Here is a 21,076-nt window from a genome sequence, read left to right as displayed (position 1 = left end):
GCACTTTTTTCTATAATAAAGTCGTTGTGCTCATGCGAGTTATATAACTTGTAGCAGTGTAGGAAAAGTGGAGAAACATTAGCCCCCCCCCCCCAGTAGAATAGTTCTGGTCAGATACTGGATGTTGTTGTTATTGTTGTTGTTGTTGTTGTTTGGGGTTTAACGCCATTTTATACATGTCGGCCAGTATAACTAGTGGAGAAAAAACCCGGGAGAAACCAGGTAAGAACGAATGACCCACGGGAAGCTAGTGACAAGCTTTCTCGTATACCCATATTGGCCAAGCCCGAGATTTGAACCCACGTGGATCACATGCTCGTGATCTTCCATATAAATAAATATTTTACTTTCAAAATTGTAGCATAGAGCTAAGCAGTTATAATGCACCAAATACACTCTCACCCCCACCCCCACTGAAGTCAAATATGGTGTAAAGTTGTATTATTTTCTATAAAAAAAAAGTCGCTGGCTGTCGCCAGATCTGCAAAATATAACCTTTAAAATTCACTTGGTAATTGTCATTTTTATGTCTTTGGCATGACTCGGTCAGGGTTCGAACCATCGACCTCCCACACCCGAGGCGAACGCTCTAACCACTTAAAGCGGTAAGTGGGATATGTAATATATATGTCCGAATTTTACCTTGTTTCCAGTACCTGATAAAGGTCTTATTCATTCGAATGATATTTTGTAGGTATGTTATTAACAGGCTTTTTAATTTTTTTATAGAACAAAATAACATTTTCTCAATCATGACATATTGCATGGAAATCATTCCATCTGGTTTTACTTTTTTGTCACATTTAAAGATCTCTTGTCGAGAAACCTTATGGAATACGTACTTTTCAGCAAGTTCCCGCTTACCCAAGTAAGACTGCTTGTCCTTCAGCTTTCCAGACAATGGTTTAACTTCTGGTATAAAACCAAGAACTGTCTTTAGATCTATATCAACGTCAATGTTCACCTGTAAAATCAAGAACGGAACATAATCCAAGAGATTTTTAATTGCTAACCACTTTCAACGACGTGATAGTTCCTAAAACGCATGCAAAATATTACGGAAATTAACACAATTAATCAGTTCATAACCGACAAAGTAAATAGGTACTAGTATTTTGAGGAATTTAAGAATTTTTAAAATATGTAGGTAAAACATCCATCCTCACTGGCATATTTGAATGAATAGTTTTTTTTTTATACAAAGAAAAAAAGTACCATGCAAATCAGGTGTCGCATTACCGCATTTATATTTTCTTGGCCAATGATCAATCATAACGCAGTCGTTAAGGAAATGTAAATGTACGGCATAATTTTGGCGAATCCAGTCAATTATTGGCTTAAAATGGCGGATTGGGTTAAAATGCTTTATTAGTCTACATAACTAAAAATTTTGACAAAATCTTCCAAATGACTTACGTTAAGCTCCGAAATGTTGAATCTTTCCTTGTTGCGGCGAAAAAATTTCTCAACTAGAACGTGTGCATTATTACGTACAATTTGCCGGTAAGTCTCCAATAATTGGTATCTGTAGCTGCAACTATAATAAAAATAATAGTAATAATACTAATAATAATAACACTAACACTAATACTAATAGCTTTAAACTAATATTTTTATTTCTAAAGAGGATGTTTGAACATTTGGTTTGGGTTTCCTTCAGTATGTCACCAGAAGTCAGATAGAAAATATTATTAATCTAAATAGACTTATATTTTGTTCAGATTGGGTAATCCAGGTTTGACGCAAAAAAACCCCCCAAAAACAAGTATTATATTAGTTTAATTTGTCGAAACACAGTGCTGGACCATTACCATAATTGGATTATACTGTTGGTTGCCATCATGACCTATCTACGTATACAGATAAGTTGAATTGATTTATTGTGTTGTTGCTTTTTTTTGTTTTCGTATATTTCTATTTTCGGAATAAAACAAAAATATAGTTGCAATTTCCATCTCCTCGACCCCCCACACGTCCACACATGAACGCTACTATGTTTCTACAAATTAAACAACGAATTTTAAACCTAGGCGTAAATGCTAACATTTGCCTTAAATGCATTAATTTTAAGCCTAGGCTGGGACATTAAATACGCATAAACGATAAAATTTGCCTTGAATGAACTGAGAGTGTATACGTGCAAAGGCAGATGTGTTAAGAAACATTTCCACGATATGTTACATAGACTGTTTCCGTTCCTTGTCGTACAAAAATCAGTAAGTTAATATGTTTAAAGAAAGCCATAAAAAGTACAGCAAAAGGTGGACGTTAAAGGAAATGTAAAATTTTCTGTTCCTTATTAATATTACTAAAATAATGAAATCATCAAAGATTTTCCGTTCAAGTAATATTGAAATTCTTACCCTGTATTCTCTGTAGAACCAATAGTGGTGCAATCGATATACTTTGATAAATGTATCTTCCACGTGTCTAGAAGATACTGTACTTTCCTCAATGCTCTTTGTTTGGCTACAGATTCGTATTTCTGAGAGACCTTACAAAACAATAAGAGGGAGAAAGTGCAGAAAATCTATTGCATAGAAAGAAACACAGGTGGAATAATCAGTCTCACTAGTACTATATCAGAGGCATAGAAACAATCCACTGTAGCAAGGAGTAATATTGCGAACGAAATCAGTGGCAAGAGTTTTTCTTTGAGTGACGCAACCGACCATAAAATATGTAAAGGGCAGAAACTGCATGACGGACAGTGACATCGTATGACAGCTTTTTCCTTAGGAAAAGAAAGTTAATTGCGTAAAAAGGTCGCTGAGATAAAGGTAGAACATCACTTTTTAGCTGAAAAAGAAAAGTAGATGCTGGATGCAAAAGTATTTGTACTAGGTGTGTAGTTCATAATGAGGACAAAACTTGACAGAAAAGTGCAGAATCTTACAGGAGAATGGCATACACGAGTTTTATTTCATCTATGAAAATGGCTTTAAGGACACGATCATTACCAATACCACAAAGGAGGTTCATGGCCATGATGATCCAAATTAAACTCAACATTGAAACAAGGAAACTTTAAAGCGTAATCATAATCAATACTTTAAAGCTACCCTTATTTTCGACTACCAAACAGTGTGTTTTCCTAACGTCACCCTAATTAGCGGCCATTGATACCACAGGTGCTCGACGCGAGCTTGATGTTAAGAAAAAAAACCAATCTTCTAAAGGAAAAAAATCATACAGAGTGACAAAAATACCTCAGATTACCCCGATGACCCGTTCAGACATAGGACTCTCTCTATCATAATATATAAGAGAGAAGGTACGGAACTTCCAAATACTTCGCTCCACCCATGACCCTCGATTTCCTTCTGCTATTTCCGTCTTTAAAGGCATGCGACCATACTTTATGGCTTGTTTTACTTCTGAAACATTTTTCTATCCATCAAGCCATCATTGACTTTTCTGCGTTGTACCAAACTGAAGTTACGGGCTCCGAAACGTGCGATTTTCGCTAAGTTTTCCTTTGTGGACACTTCCGTGCTCCTATGATAATAAGAATAACCTTTTGAGCCAATCATATTTCGGCGTTGACGTTAGTGCCGCCTATTTTGAAAATAGAGATGCATGTATACGATGTGTTGTGCAGTGAAGAAGACAATGTATAATACTTGCATGGAACAGGATTCCTAAAGTTGAATCGAGTTAATGGTAAGTAAAAAACTTACTTTTGCATCTACCACTGTTCTGTAATTCAAGAAGGGATGCACCATAGAGTTGAAAACATTGTCCATATCGCTCTTGTCACCGGTTTTCAGATGAGCACGGAAGTGTCCACAAAGGAAAACTTAGCGAAAATCGCATGTTTCGGAGCCCGTAACTTCAGTTTGGTACAACGCAGAAAAGTCAATAATGGCTTGATGGATAGAAAAATATCTCAGAAGTAAAACAAGCCATATAGTATGGTCGCGTGCCTTAAGACGGAAATCGAGGGTCATGGGTGGAGCGAAGTATTTGGAAGTTCCGTACCTTCTCTCTTATATATTATGATAGAGATGGTCCTATGTCAGAATGGGTCATCGGGGTAATCTAAGGTATTTTTGTCACTCTGTATGATTTTGTTCCTTTAGATGATTGTTTTTTTTTTTTAACATCAAGTACGCGTCGAGCACCTGTGATTGATACTCGCATCTATAACGCGCAAATAAACACACGTTTACGGTAAATCAGACACGAATTCAAGTAGGGCAGTGAAGAAAGAGATTACCGTGTTCAGATTGGCCCTCATTTCCTGCTCTAGTTCTAGAGCTTCAACAAACAGCTTGGCAGTGTCCCTGGCCAACGTAAGGGAGGTCTGCTCCACGCGAATATCAGGGCCATCGTTTTCCCTAATGAGGGACGTGAGGCGCAGCAAGGAATCTTGGTATAACTATGCACAAAAGAAATAAATTTTGAAAATTTCTTTAATACCTGCATTGGGATTTTGCCATGGACAAATCGATCTCAATGGTAGAGGGTTCAGTCACCTGATTATAAATATTGAATCATTAATTACAAAACTAGTATTAGTTTTATATTATAAAAGATATGAGAGTTTTCTGCTACTCAAAGTATCTTATGATTTTTTATTGGAAAAATGGAATATGCAGTTTGATTATGTAAACTATATTTATTAAAACGTTTATGGATACATTTGAGGTAGGCAAAGCAGTCTTTAATTCTAATGTTGAATTCCAATTAATCCAAATATATATATTATTCATTAATATCGTTATTCCCATGATGATACTTATAATAAATGTTTTGGCTACAGGAAAATATTGTATTCATGTCATTTTAGTGAACTCACTATTCAAAGTCCGCAAGACAATTGGGGTTGGGAGTGTCTTCTAAATTGATAGTTACATAAAATTTTAAAATTAATGCATGCAAACGTGCAAAATTTCTCACCTTTCGTCTGCCCATAGCCTGGCTGTATGCCTGTATGTAAGCTTTTTGCGTCTTCTTGTGTGCTTTTCTCAAGATGTTCAACATTTCTGTCTCCTCTGAACATTCTGAGAATCTAATGTAGACCAAAGAATGTACACGTTTTATCGTTTTGTTTTGTGAACGAAATTTATTTGAAAATTGCAATCAAAGATATGCACGAAACCAAAAGACTTAAATTTGGTTTCTGGTTCAAATTAAACATACATGTTTCATTCCTTGTTATATTTCAATTGTGGTTCGATAGTACAAAAACAATTTAATAATAATAATAATAATAATAATAATAATAATATGGACATAGTACGTCGCCTAATCATTAAAAGCTCTAAGCGTTTACATTATTAGACGATACATAAATACATACACAAAGACAAGATTGCAAAAACAAACACCATGCAATTACAAAACAAAACATGTTGACAATATTTACCGAAGTGAACATTATTAAGTTTTTAAATCTGTTCAAGTAGTCGAAATAGGTGAGTTTTAAGAGCACTCTTGAATGAGATCACAGTGTCCTTGTGTCTAAGAAATATGGGTAATTTTTTCAACGTAGCTGGGATCTGGTACGCAAAAGAACATTGTCCGTGAGACTTTATTTTAATAGTGGTAGCAATGAGGATGCGAGGGTTGGAAGAGGAACTTAAGTTTCTATATGGGCTGTACTAATGGGTGAGGTCAGATAGGTACATTGGACTGGAAACCAATGAACGAAATGTAGCATAGTGAACAGATTTTGTGTTTGTTTCTGGATCGAAGGGATGGCAAGTGAAGGTTACATAGGAGGTAGATGTGTACTCAGTCCTTGGTACTCTATGGGCGATCCGAACAGCCGTGTTTTGACTTTTTGAAGTTTCTATAGTAAATACAAAGGCAAACCAGATAGAAATGAATTACAATAGTCCAGGCTTGAAAGTATTAAGGAACACAGAACAAACGAGTGTTTTAGTTTTAAATTGCGAATGAAACTGATGCGTGTCAGCTCTAGATATGCAACCTTGCATATGTTCATTAAATTGCGTCTGAAATCCTCAAGAGCGGGAAATCTGCACTGCTCCAACCCCTGCACGTACTCATCACCAAGAAGATGCGTGACGCCAACATGGGCACTTTGTACAAGAACTAAGGAGACCGTAGCGACTGCAACAACTACCTGGGCATCTCCTTCCTCGGCATCGTTGGTAAGGCTTTCACCCGTGTTGCCTTGGTGCACTTTCAGAACCTAGCCTCTCGCGTCTGCCCAGAGTCACAGCGTGGCTTCCGAGCCGGCTGGTCAACTGTATACATGATCTTCTCACTACGCCAGTTTCAAGAGAAGTGTCGCGAGCAACATATGCCCATCTACATCGCCTTCATAGACCTGATGAGGCATCTGACCTGGTCAGTCGTAGTGGACTCTTCAGGCTCCTGAAGAAGATCGGCTGCCCCCCACGACTGCTCTCTGTCATCATGTCGTGCCACGCGAACATGCACAGCACAGCGTGCTTCAATGGTGTAACATCGGAGGCCTTCCCAGTTATCAGCGGAGTGAAGCAAGACTGCGTCCTTGCACCTACGCTCTTTGCCATATTCTTCTCCATACTTCTCCAGTACGCCTCAAGGACTTCAGCGAGGTAGTGAATTTCCATACCAGTGATGACGGCGAGCTGTTCAAGATCGGCTGGCTCCGTGCTAAGACTAAAGACACAGAGGTTCTCATCCGTGAATTACTCTTAGCCGACGATGCAGCCTTGACATCACACACGGAAGATGGACTTCATCAGCTGATATTCCGCCTCTCCCACGCCTGTAATGATTTTGGACTGACCATCTATTTGAAGAAAACGAGCGTCATGACGCAGGACTCTGGCTCCACTCCCTCCGTCACCATCGATGGGCACAACTTAGAAGTTGTTAAGAACGTCATATACCTTGGGTCCACCATCTCCAGTTCACTCTCCATTGATTCCGAGGTGAACGGTAGGATTGCCAAGGCATCAGCAGTGATGACCAGACTGAACCAGAGGATCTGGAACAACCCCAACCTCACTGAGAAAACCAAACTGCACGTCTACTAGGCCTGCGTGCTCAGAACAATTTTCTACAGCAGCGAGACATTGACCACCTATGTGAGACACGAGAGGAAACAACAGCTTCCACCTAGGATGCATGATGAATGAGGCGCATTCTGCAAATCCAGTGGCAGGACAAAGTTCCCAAAAGTGAGGTTCTGGAACGCACCAACATGAACAGCATGTTCTCCTTTCTCAGCGAGAGGCGCCTTCGCTGGCTAGTTCACGTTAAGAGAATGGACTCAGGCCGCATTCCCAATGATCTGCTATACGGGGAGCATGCAGAAGGCGCACGACCGACTGGATGGCCACGTCAGCGTTACAAAGATGTCTGCAAGAAGGACATGAAGACGGCCAACAGCAACATCAACGACTGGGAGAGCTGTGGTAACGACCGCTCCACCTGATGCCTATCGGTCAGACAGGGCGTTCAAAAAGCCGAGGCAGACAGGAACATAACGTACGCTGAAAAGAGAGCCATGAAGAAGGCTAAACAACAACTTGCTCTGAAGCTACACTATCGTCTCCCGTAGACGGACGGATGCCAAGAAGATTGTTGGAGGTAAAGGATGTGAATGAGAAAGTCTTGTTGATCAGTATGGCTGCAGTTTTATCATCGTTCATCTGCAGCTTGTTGCATGTCATCCATGACATAATATCGGAAATTTACCTCTCTACACCTTGGATGGTTTGCTCAACTTGCGTTGGGCAGCTAGAATAGTATATTTGAGTGTCATCAGCGTACAATTGGTGAGACACCGGATGACGATATATGACACTTGAGAACGGCTGAGTGTACAGAATGTAGAGAACGGGGCCGATAACAGATCCTTGTGGAACACCAAAACATAGATCAACTGGACTGGCATGTTTTCCATTTAAGGACAAATTTATGTCCTGTTGACTAAGTAGGACTTGAGCTACAGTAAGGTTGTAACGTAAATACCAAATACTTGCAGGAGACGGTGCACTAATATATGATGTTTTTTTGTTGTCAAATACGCAGGCAACTCATGGAGGGTGATCATTGTAACCTTTCCACTAAACAAAGCAGATAGAAGGTCATTAACTACTCTCAGAAGGGCAACTTCAGTACTAAGGCTAGAGAGATATGCTAAAAAGACTATTGGAATTCAGATGAGTTGCACTTTGGGACAAAACAACTTTCTCCAAGATTTATGAAATAAATGTGAGGATCGAAACCGGGCGTTTGATCTTTAAATCGTTACACAAATTGAGTATACTTTCTTTTCAGCTAGGGGCGATGACAAAGCTTCTATACGTAAAGGGATTTTAATTGTTAAATATGATAAATTTCACTGATGTCAAACATTTTCTCCATCCTGAACACATGAACAAATATTATATTAACCAATCTGAACAGTTTCTGAGAGTGATCAAGTGGTAAAAACTGATTATTGACCAATTGAAACAGTTCTGAGAGTGATCAACAGGTCAAAACCGATCATTGGCCAATTGAAACAGTTCTGAGAGCGGTCAATAGGTAAAAAATGATTATTGACTAATTAAAACAGTTCTGAGAGAGATCAGCAGGTCAAAACTTACTTTTAAACAATTAAAACAGTTCCGAGAGTGATCAACAGGTAAAAACTGATTTTTGACTAATTAAAACAATTATATGAGTGATCAACAGGTCAAAACTTACTTTTGGCCAATTGAAACAGTTCCGAGAGTGCTCGACAGGTCAAAACTGATTATTGATCAATGTAAACAGTTCTGAGAGTCTCAGCAGCGGGTCAAAATTGATTGTTACCAATTAAAGCAGCTTTAACAGTGACACATGTGTTAAAACGGCTTATTAATACATTACAACAGTTCTAAGAGTGATAAAAGGGTCATATTTTAACAGGCATCCGAAAATAACCCCCCTCCTGTGTTCTCGATTCTAAATTTCCTCTCTTTTTTGCATTTAAAATATGCAACCAAATCTATTCTGGCACCTATTTTAAGAAGTAATAATGGGAGGAATTTTCCCCGTGCATTAGCTACCGTATAGTAGGTATTTTATGCGGAAGTAAACTTTGCTATTTTGTTAAGAAATCAAGGGATTTTAATTGTCGCTAGGTAAATTTTATCAAATCGGATTCAGTCAGGTTAAAGTATTTAACGTGGTAAATTTTAGATTTAATTTTGTCAGCTCACCTAGACACCGTTAAAGTGTTAAAAATTCCTACTATATGTTAAGAACTGTAAGTTCGGTAAATAAGTACAGTAAGTAGAATGTGAGACAACTACTTCATTTGATAAATATATGTAAGTATTTCATGGAAGAATTAATCTGCCACCGTGATAAAGAGATACTCGTATAACATTGTTGATGAAGATGACGTCTGTTATGTTAAGCAAACAAGTTATGATTGCAATGTGTTGACCTAAATATGTAGACATGACACGTTTACACACTTAGGTTTTAATATTTTGTGACATCATTCTGCAAAAACAACATAGATATATTAATTTGTCACAATGTTCTCATAATCATGTCAAAAAAATTCAATCGGGAAATCGTCTTGTTAACGTAAAAGACGTAGTTTTCATTACACAAGGCAGATCTCGCAATTGGTCCCATTTTGCCTCGGCTTTTTGATTTGGTTACGAAGAATGTGTGTGTGTGTGTGTGTGTGTGTGTGTGTGTGTGTGTGTGAGAGAGAGAGAGAGAGAGAGAGAGAGAGAGAGAGAGCATGTGAGTTTGTGTGTACGTGAGTGTATATGTGTCAAATGTAAAACTATGCGCGGTATGGGACACACACACACACATGCACGCACGCACGCACGCACGAACGCACACACACACACACACACACACACACACACACCTAAACATCATGACGAGGAAGTGGATGAGTTTTATGACCAACTTCAAACTCTCATTGACCAGTCACCCAAGAAAGATATTTAAGTTATTCAAAGAGACTGGAAGCCAAGGCAGGAGAAGATGCACAGGCAGACTGGCGAGAAGTCTGTGTTCCATACTGTAATGAACAGACCAATGAGAGAGGACTCAAGCTGCTCGAATTCGCAACCAACATATTACCTAGTGTTAACGATAACCAGTGACCCCAAAAACTATATAGAAGACTGATTTTGGCACAGGCCAGACGAAAAACATCACAACCAGACTGACTACATCTTGGTAAGGTAGCTAACATTGCAAGAACAGGTAGGTTCCCATGAGACGACACAGGAAACGACCATAACTTGCTGATGATGACTATCAAATTTCGTCTGAAGAAGACCAAGAAGTCCCGAAAGGTTTGAATCAGGTTTGAGCTTGAAAAAAACTTAAAGATCCATGCGTGGCACAAACATTTGAAACATCAATAGCCGGCAAGTTTGCACCACTTACAATTCTGGGTGCTGAAAAACAAACCTAGACTTCTTGATCACCACCTTCAGCACGACCGTAAGAGGCACAGTCAACGAGATCCTTGGCAAGAATTGTGGGATAAAGAAGCCCTGTGTCACAGCAGATATCCTCGTCTTCTGTGATGTGAGTTGAAAACTGAGAAGTAAGCGAGGAGACCATGAAGTAGCAACAAATGCAGGGAGATTACCAACAGGATTAAGAAGAGCTTAAAGAAAGTGAAGGAAAGTTGGATAGATGACCAGTGTAAGGAAATCAAGAAAAGCCTGAACCTGAAAAACAGTTAAAAGGCATACCGGTTGGTGAAAGACCTGATAATAGAGAAACAGGGTAGATCTACCATAATCCAGGACACGGCTGGTAAGAGTCTCACAAAAGATTAAGAATTCTTAGCAGATGAACGGAACACTATTTTGAGCCCGACAGCCAAGAGGATCCTGGAGACCAAGTTGTACTAAATTTCTCACTGACGACAACAGAGGTTGACCACCCAATCCTCAAGGAAGAAGTAGAGGCTGCAGTAAAGATACTAAAGAAAGAGAAGTCCGCAGGATGAGACAATCAACCAGTAGAACTTTTTCATGCATGAGGAAGCTCCATGATAGATGTCCTCACAACAATCTGCAACTAAATCTGGCAAAAAGGAGAATGGTCCACCCCATGGACCCTGTCGCTGATCATCATTCTCCCAAAGAAAGGGGATCTGCATCAGTGCCAGAACTACCGAACAATCAGCTTCATCAAAGAAAGGTTATGCTTATAAATAAATGAATAATGTCTAGAAAACCTAGATTATATAGTCCTCTACTTGACCTACTTGACCTCAGGTCACAATAAATATTTTATATAAAAAAGCTATTACCTAATGTAAAATTTCATTCTGGATGGTTCCAATGTTTACAAAATAAAATCTTAGTTATAATTAGAAAATCTATTACTAAAATTATTAAAAAGAACATAGTAAACATAATGTCCTTGACTCATACAAAGGGAATAATCTTAATAATGAAAAACAATCAATGATTCTGGTTATATATATATATATATATATATATATATATATATATATATATATATATATATATATATATATATATATATATATATATATATATATATATATATATATATATACATACATACATATATACATACATACATATATACATACATATATATATATATATATATATATATATATATATATATATATATATATATATATATATATATATATATATATATATATATATATATATATATATATAATTGTTGCTGTCATTAATATTATTATCATACATCATCAAGACAAAGTCTTTTATGTCGACAATACGAGTTACCTATTGAAATATATTGATAGTTAGGTAGACACGACAACCAATATATATATATACTGTCTTTGTTATAGTGTGGCCGCATGTCAGCAAAACACTGGAGATATATTGTCATCATATCCAAATAATTTTCACAGCAAATTGCAACATGTAACTCGTCTTTTTGACGTAAAATACGTCGTCTCTATAACACATGTTTAAGAAATATCTTTCATAAATGTTGGCTTAAAAAGAAAGTCACCACTTACTGCGCGAGTTCGTTGGCTACATCAAGGCATATAGCTATGTCCCTCTCGATATCTGAATGTTGCTGTGCAACTGCGTTAAAGAAAGGCAAAAATGCTCTCGAGACAGCTGGGCATTCTGAAGTAAAATGTAAGGAAAATGTATGTAATAGAGACAGTTGGGCATTCGAAAGTCAAAATGTAATTAAAATGTATGTAATAGAAATAGTTAGGCATTCTGAAGTCAAAATGAAAGGAAAATGTATGTAATAGAGACAGTTAGGCATTCTGAAGTCAAAATGTAAGGAAAATGTATGTAATAGAGACATTTGGGCATTCTGAAGTAAACTGTAAGGAAAATGTATGTAATAGAGACAGTTGGGCATTCTGAAGTAAACTGTAAGGAAAATGTATGTAATAGAGACAGTTGGGCATTCGAAAGTCAAAATGTAATTAAAATGTATGTAATAGAGACAGTTGGGCATTCTGAAGTAAAATGTAAGGAAAATGTATGTAATAGAGACAGTTGGGCAATTCTGAAGTAAACTGTAAGGAAAATGTATGTAATAGAGTTGAACAGAACTGCTTCTGGTTTCTATTCGATAACAAATGTTTCCAAGGCGATCACTATAAATTCACTGTAGAATTTATTACATATTTCTTCTTTTTTTAGAAAACGGATATGAAACGTTTTGCAACAAGAGAAGTCTCAAACCATATCCACAGTATGGACATTTTATTGGTTTGTTCCTATTATCATATCGGCGTTAACGCTGTTATATGACCATTAGACTGGACAGTTGCTGTTAACCAAGCCACTATCTACGTCTAAATTTCTCTGACAAGACAATGAACTCTCAAAAATCGGTAGAACCGAAGCGTGAAATATTGTACAATCTAGAGTTGATAGTTCTTCTACCTGAAAGCAAAGGAGCATATTCGAATACATCTAACGCATTATTTTCTACAGAAAACAAATAGATGCTTCATCGACAATATGAGAACAACAAATGTTACCGTCTCCTGAAATCCTTACCGGCAACACTAACTTGCATGTGCTGTCATAAAGAAGGAATCATGAATGGGGTTCATTCATCAAGATTTCACAGTAGGCGGGTTCTTGAAAGTTCACGTGAACATTTAAAACTTACATTATCAAACATATAATTATGTTTCCGTTTCTGTTTCAGTGATGGATTTTACATAATGTTTAATTTTTAAAGGAAAGGTTTCCGAAAGTTTTTAATTCCATGTATTTAGTAAAGAATCAACTTGAATTTCCTTTAGAGAAAAAATAGATAAGGTAAGTGGGCGGGTGAGAAAGAAACTTGATTTTATGGCACATAAGCGTGGGCACAGCTTGATTACTGATTTCAAAGATATGAATATATCTTTTAACAACCTAGCAGTAGTGTTTGCTCGTGCCTAAACAAAAGATTGTTATCGATGTTGCCAGGTTAAATGTCAGTTTCAGTACTCAAGCGGCAAGTGAGTGATACTATGTAATGGACCCTAACATATATCGTCTGGTGGAAACGAGATTACACGGAAAGTAGATGTGGACGTGCACCTGGAATCACGAGTTTACGTATGATTATTCCGAGACCAACAAGTTGTTCTCAATTTTTTTTCTTCTTCTGACATTTCAGTTGGCGGAGACCAACTGTGGGAGACATGATTTGTGCTGGAGCGTTATAACTTTGAATTGGTGACGCATGCGTGTAAGGCAGCAGTCCCTCCCCCACCCCCAAGATACGAGTAACGCGTGGAAAACGTCTAGAATATTACTAGGAACTGACTAATACTTCTGGCAGACCTGATGTCACTCTTGCCTTAGGGTGACTCTACCTTCCACGCATACATCAGCAATTAAAATTTAGGTCAATAATCGATGAATACATATGTGTTCTGTTCTGAAAGGGATTAATACTAAAAAATGGTGACTGTTCTGAATAATTTAACGCCATGACTAAAAAATAGAATGTTTTTACTTACAAGGGTCAGTCGAACTAAAGGTATTAATTATTAGCAAGCGGCCCGATGGTCTGTTAGTTCAAATCACTGACGCACGAGCACAAATCGTGCCAAGCAACGTTGGTCTCAGCCACTAGTAATGTCAGAAAAAAAGCGGAGAATAACGTATTGGTACAGAGTAGTCCGGGATGACTGTTACAGGCCTTAGCTAACTGGCGGAAGGGGTAAGGCGGTGATCGATCATCATTATTTACACCGAGGATCCACATTACTTACATAACGACTTCAATCAACATTTAGTTTGAAAGTTGACAAATGTATGAACTTACTAATAATAATTATAGTTTAAGACTTACGCAGTCAAAACGGAACATATATCAAATTACATGGGGATTTCCTAGAGAACGTGAATTATCATTCATGTTTGGTTTTAACACCGTAATTCTTCTTGAACATAATAAAGCAAGACTTTTAGGCCTGTTACTTTCTCTTTTAAAAACTAAAATATGCAAGCTTTCGTTCATGAAACAATTAATATCAAAACTATTAGGAACATGTGTATATAGATTTGAAATTCAACATAAACAAATTCCTATATTGACCGAAATACAACACTCTTGAAAGATGTCATTCGCTTGTGTAATTCACCATCTTTTTTTGAGATTTTGTTTTTGTGAAGTCTTATCATTCCAGTGGCTGGCAGCTTTATTGGCTGAATATGTATAACGACAATAAGTACGACAACAGCAATAATAATAATAATAATAATAATAATAATAATAATAATGAAACAAAGAAGAAGACCACTACCATCATCATCATCTCAATTTCACTCATCCTATTCCTTTTATTAATTAATTTATTTATTCTTTCTTTCTTTGTTTCTTCTTTTCTTTCTTTTATGAAAGAAGTTTTAAGCAAATTTATTTGGTAAATTGGTCCGATTCGAAGCATACCGAGTTCAACAGTATTAATCGTTTTCGTTTTAATTTTTCAAACACTCGTATCGTAAACTAAAGTGATGTAAATTTCATAATGTAGTCTTTTAGGTCTATCAATTAAACAGTTTCAATGAAAATGTAGATTTTTCAGCATATTTGTAGTTTTCATAATATTCAGCGGTTTATTGTGGACATTTTGTATTGTTTTGAACTGAACGTTTGCTTGCACGAAGTTCATTGTACATTGCCTATAGACAGCGACACTACTAAAGCATTTAACCTATTCTGTAAGGATGTCGACTGATACAACTAATTCGTTTTCTTATTTTTTATGTTCTTCGATTGTTTGTGTATTGTATACTCTCAGAAGCCTCTTTATCAAAACGACATCGTCCAAACAATACGCACACATAACAGTGACGGATAATATATTCAATGTATGGCAAGAAATAACGGCTTGATATCTTGTTATTGGTTTAAAGTATATACTTTGAAATATATAAAACTAAATAGCGAGAAAAGTAAACATTCTATCAACTGCATGCCTATAGATCGATGATGAATTTCTACTCATTAATCATGAATGACGTATGAAAATAACGATAAAAAGTATTAATAGTTCCCGTTTTCTATATGAATGTAACATGCTACACAATTTCATCGCAATCATTTCTTTTTTCCGTTCCCCTCTCTTGTGTCATGCATCAGAGGCAACATACGCAAAAAATCTGGAGTGAGAGAGAAAATTGTTTTGATTGGATGCAAACCTTAAAACTGAACTTGCACCAAGTAACTTTCAAAACTATGGTTCGTCGTAACGGTATATTTACACTTTCCTTGGGATCTATCTAGAGTGTTCATAATATCAATGATACACAGTTGGAATAGCCTGTCGACACTATACGTTTAATTTGTCGGATACACATACTGTAATGTATTTAGTGCTTTATTATTATTATTGTTGTTGTTGTTGTTATTGCTTCTCAAACCTATTATAATGTTCTAAAAATATGTTATTATTAATTAAATATGTAATGTCCAAACGGCGACCCCCTTCTTTCTCTCTCCTAGCCTCGTTTCCTCTCTCCAAGCCTCTCTCGGCAAGCCTCGTTTTTCTTTAATGAAAAATTTATACAACTAGTGGTATATCATTGATACAGCACACATGCTATACATATAGTACAAATAACATGGCTTTTAAAATGTTTGTATAAAGCAATTTGATATACCAATAGTATTGGTTTATAAATTTGTGATCAGCCCATGATTCAATAACACGCATATATAAACATTCTCGCAACCGTGTGCTGTTGAGTCTAGATCAATGATGAATTTCCACATATTAATCATTAGTGACCATTGAAAATAACGATAAAAAGTATTCATAATCCCCGTTTTCTAAATGAATTTAATATGGTACATAATTCCACCGCAATCCTTTCAGGCTTTCTATTCCCCCTCCCCTCTCATGTGTAACGGACAAACAATGCAGAAATATGGAGTGAGAAAGAGAAAGTCATTGGGCTGGATGAAAACTTTAAAACTTTGAAACTGGAAGAAAATAAAGCTTTGAAATTGAACTTGAACCAAGTGACCTACAAGACTATGGTTCATCGTAACGGTATGTGTGCACTTTCCTTGAGATTTATCTATAATGTTTATATAATCAATGATACAAAGTTGCAAATCCTGTCGACATTATAGGGTAAATTTCTCGGTTACGTGGTACACATACTGCGATGTATTTAATGTTTTATTGTTGTTGTTATTGTTATTTAAACCTATTATAATGTTCTAAAAATCTTTTATTATAAATAAAATATGAAAATGTCCAAATGGCCGCCTCTTCTCTCTCTCTTTCTCCCATCGTAGTAAAGTATGGGCGAATTTTTTGTTGTCCTAACCCACGATGTCTATGGAATTATGAATGATGGTAAAAGTTAAGTCAAACCGACCACCAAAGGATATGAGAGAGAGAGAGAGAGAGAGAGAGAGAGAGAGAGAGAGAGAGAGAGAATTAGTTTTATGATCAGTAGTACTGTTATTAAAGCAAAATAATGACTTATATCAACTGTAATTATATTAAACTATTTTAATAAATATTGTTAGTTCGTCAGTTTGCTTAGTTTCTATTCCACATTAATGTCCATGCGCCGGTACATGAATTGCTGAGCGTTCATGTGAATGGCGTAGCTAACCATGAGTTTGTAGTGTTCTACTTTCATGTTTAAATCATAAGTGTGTATTATATTGATTTAATCAATGTGAAGAAAAATACAAACTCCAAAAAGAAAACGATCAACGTATAATATGCAAAGCTGATCGTGAATAGCCACAAAAGGCATAGAACTACATTTTGTAGCGGACACACTCATCATGGATGTGAGGAATTGATTCACTCGGCCCACATATAGTTGCCTATAGTAAATCGTAACCCGGTTCAAAGGGCAAATATATGTATTTGTATATGATATAAATAAAATATATGTATAGTATGTACGCTGTATCAATGATATACCACTGGTTGTATAAATGTCTCATTAAAAGGAAATTCAGCAAGCCTCGTTTCCTTTTAATGAAAAATGTATACATCTCGTGGTATATCATTGATACATACGTACATAAATGCATGCATATATATATATATATATATATATATATATATATATATATATATATATATATATATATATATATATATATATGCGTAACCTTCCTTTACATATAATTTATTTTTATAATGAGCAACCTAGGTGAGCGGGTCATCAGTTGTGCTCATACTTTGCTGACTATAGTGAATGTATTATGGACATTTTACTGAATATAATGTTAGTGTGCACTCTTTGTTTTGGGAGTCCGTCTCGTGTGTTACTTAGCAAAGAGTTCGTCCACACGAATATTTATTAGTACTTAATCAGCAAACCATACGTATTAATAGCAGACATGTATGCCACTATTCTCAGTGTGACAATCTAACAAGTACATTACACTTTTTGTAAGAAGAATGTTACTTTTGTGTGTGTGTGTGTGTGTGTGTGAGAGAGAGAGAGAGAGAGAGAGAGAGAGAGACCTTTCACCCCATGCAGACGTTTTTTAAATTTCTGGACCCAAGCCCGAGCCTTTGTGCCGCTCCAGTCCCAGTTGTAAGCCCGCTCCTTCAGAGTGTCTGCCCAGAACTCAAAGTCCCTTTAAGAGAAAGATTAGAAAAAGTCTTACAATAATGAAATATCTAGAAACATTATCTTTTCTGCAACATCAAGGGATCCGCTAGATTAAATTAAATGTTTATATTTAAAAAAAAAAGAAAATTAAAAATGATGCTGCTTTACATGGACGAGTAACCTTATGTATATCTTTGAGGCTCTGTTACATGTTCAAAAACCGCTCCAGTGGCCTAGTGCTTAGAGCGTCCGCCTCAAGTGCGGGAGGTCGTGGGTTCGATCCCGGGCCCAGTCATACCAAAGACTTACAATAATGGTACTAACAGCTGCCTCGCTTAGCGCTCAGCATTAAGAGGTTAGTCTTAGGACTGGTCAGACTGGTGTCAGGATCTCCGGCTGAGTCATACCAAACAATTTAGAATAATGGTACTAAGAGCTGCCTCGTTTGGCGCTCAGCATTAAGAGGTTAGTGTTAGGACTGGTCGGCCTGGTGTCAGGATAATGTGACTGGGTGGGACATCATGCTACATGTCTACAGTGTTAGACATCACTATAAACTGTCACATCGCAGCGATATGACTGAAAAATTGTTAAAGCTACGTCCAAAAACCAAATCTTACACACACACACACACACACACACACACACACACACACACACACACACACATACACTCTCTTCACGGGTGAGGATCAAATATATTCAGGGAAAGAATGGGGTATAATTGGTTTTGTAATTATAAATCAGGGAGTAAATCTAAACTTCGTTCGCCAGAATACTTGAAAAGATCAGAAAGAAAACAAACCGGAAAACCTCGAATGAGGAACCGGAATGCCATTATTTTTTGTTTGATGACGAACGTATTCTTTACCTACAATACTCTAAAATCTATATTTTATGAAGTTCTAGACTACCACAGCCCTTTCCTCACACAACTTTCACAAACAAATTCAAATGGTTCATATATACGGTGACTTTTACTTGTAGCAAGCACCAAAAATTATTACATGTTATTATTTCACATACACGTCGAGAAAAAAGATCTTTGGGAAATGTATAGGGACGTGGGAGAATTGTCAGAAGATCTGAGCTACTAAAGTATTCTGCTTATCACTCCGATACTCACGTGAACTCTAAATATGACGATGGAACACCATTAAATACGTGAAAATCGCCCATTGCGGCAGATTCGTGGGAAAGGACCATAAGATTTCCAGAGGTTTGGTCTCTCCTTCTGAAATTTTCAAGCTGTCGATATGGCACGAATATTCGAGATGTCACTATTAACGACGTTATGCGAAACATGACGTCACCTAACAATTTAGTTAACTAGTCTAGATCGTTTAGACGTCTTACGGTAATCTCCTAAGCGATTTAGATGTACACACACAGACACACACGCATAGTGTCATCATAGAGGTTCGATATTTTCTGTTTCTGCTTATGTCCGTTTACGAATTACTACATGGTTAAGAGTAATGGTACAAAATATCAATTGCTTTCCCAAGAAATAGTCAAGAGTATTGTCATATTTGTCTTTTCCACCGTATGTCTGTTCACAAGGTTTATGATTCTACATCAGTCAGATGTACCGACCTATACAAGTATAAACAGGGTGCATGCTATTATATTCTGTATTATTTCGGTTGCGTCTGTGACCCTGAGAATAGACCACACGGTCAGACAAGTAAAAATTTAATCAGATGCAGGGCCGTGATCAGATGGAATCGAACAGAAAATGGGCAGACATGAATTAATGCAATGAATGCGTACGATAAGTGAGATCTGTGGCCGAGGTGGGCAATCCTGTTGTCAATCGCCACAAGTGGTGAATTGGCCATAAAGGTTTGGGTCAGTTTTTGCATGGTGTGGCGAATTTCACTTCTCTTTCGTCACACCTGTGGCTGCATTGAAAAATAGGCTGTCCACCTATGCTATGTGGAATATCACCCCATATCACGTTTCAGAGGAGTAGTGGTGATAGCTTGATACTGTCGTAGCTGGACAAACATGCGATATTGTCGTAGCTTGACAAATATGTTATATTGTCTTAGCTTGACAAACATGTTATACTGTCATATCCTGACAAACATGTTATATTATCGTTGCTTGACAAATACATTTTATTATCGACGTGATTATTATTTATAATATCTATAGCGGTTGGGTCCATTCTCTCATTTAGGTGTACGAAGGTATATAGGAAGCAAAACCTTTCAAAAAAATTATATACGCTGGGATTGAAAATTGTAAGTTTCTCAAAAAAAAAATAACATATAACCACATAGTATGAATTAATTTACTATTTTTATGACCTAGACAAGGTACATTTATTCAAGTTCAACTTTATGAGCAAAACATTCACCGTGAAATTGTTTGTGTTGCACAATCAATAAGCATTTGGTCAACAGTTTCCGATTAGATGAAGACATAAGGAGAGAGAGAGAGAGAGAGAGAGGTACCTATCTTCACTTTGACAGTCTTTCCCAAATTTAGCATTTATGTGTATACGTCGACGACAAGAAAAGATAGATTTGTTTTTGTCCAGCGGGAATGTCGGGCGGTGGCTGGTGGATTTGTTTGTGTGCTAGTTTTAATTTTTTTGTTCCAAAATATAATTATGTTGTAAGTAAAAAAAAACCCACGAAATATTGTAACAATAATACAGTTATATCATTTCTTAATCTCTATGGAAAACATTTTTAAAGTCGGTAATAAAGTAAAACAAAACAATTAAATAAGTAGGAATGGGATAGCCCTCTAAAGTAGGAATGGGATAGCCCTCTAAAGTATGAATGGGACCGCTATCTAACGAGACTATCTAAACAACATAAAATAGGAATGACACAGCCATCTAAAACTATCTAAAGAGACTGTCTAAACAAGTATGGATTAGGAATGGGATAGCTAAATAAAGCTATCTAAATAGACTGGTTAAGTCCGTACAGTAGGAATGGGACAGCCATCTCAAAGGACTGGTTAAGTCCGTATAAAGTAGAAATGAGTAAGCCATCTAAAGCTATGTAAAGAAAGCGGCTATCTAAATCAGTATGAAGTAAGAATGG

General features: G+C 36.8%; 1 protein-coding gene across 1 annotated transcript in view; it reads right to left on the bottom strand.

The window, feature by feature from the left end:
• LOC149801950 (uncharacterized) overlaps window positions 1-19,286 on the bottom strand; it is a 29,374-nt gene extending 10,088 nt beyond the window's left edge. The window contains exons 1-8 of the mRNA XM_089954369.1: window positions 19,138-19,286; window positions 17,921-18,036; window positions 11,960-12,074; window positions 4,903-5,014; window positions 4,220-4,381; window positions 2,364-2,494; window positions 1,417-1,537; window positions 865-964 (exon numbers count right to left, since the gene is read on the bottom strand). Coding sequence (XP_089810495.1) covers window positions 865-964; window positions 1,417-1,537; window positions 2,364-2,494; window positions 4,220-4,381; window positions 4,903-5,014; window positions 11,960-12,074; window positions 17,921-18,036; window positions 19,138-19,217 — 937 coding nt within the window. The 5' untranslated portion in view covers window positions 19,218-19,286. The remainder of the gene's footprint in view (window positions 1-864; window positions 965-1,416; window positions 1,538-2,363; window positions 2,495-4,219; window positions 4,382-4,902; window positions 5,015-11,959; window positions 12,075-17,920; window positions 18,037-19,137) is intronic.
• Window positions 19,287-21,076: the final 1,790 nt, after the last annotated feature.

Source organism: Sinohyriopsis cumingii, chromosome 4, assembly GCF_028554795.1.
Source record: "Sinohyriopsis cumingii isolate HCF-2022 chromosome 4, ASM2855479v2, whole genome shotgun sequence".
In the NCBI taxonomy this organism is placed as follows: domain Eukaryota; kingdom Metazoa; phylum Mollusca; class Bivalvia; order Unionida; family Unionidae; genus Sinohyriopsis; species Sinohyriopsis cumingii.
The sequence above is the reverse complement of the archived record's forward strand: the minus strand, read 5'-3'. Positions and strand labels throughout refer to the sequence as shown.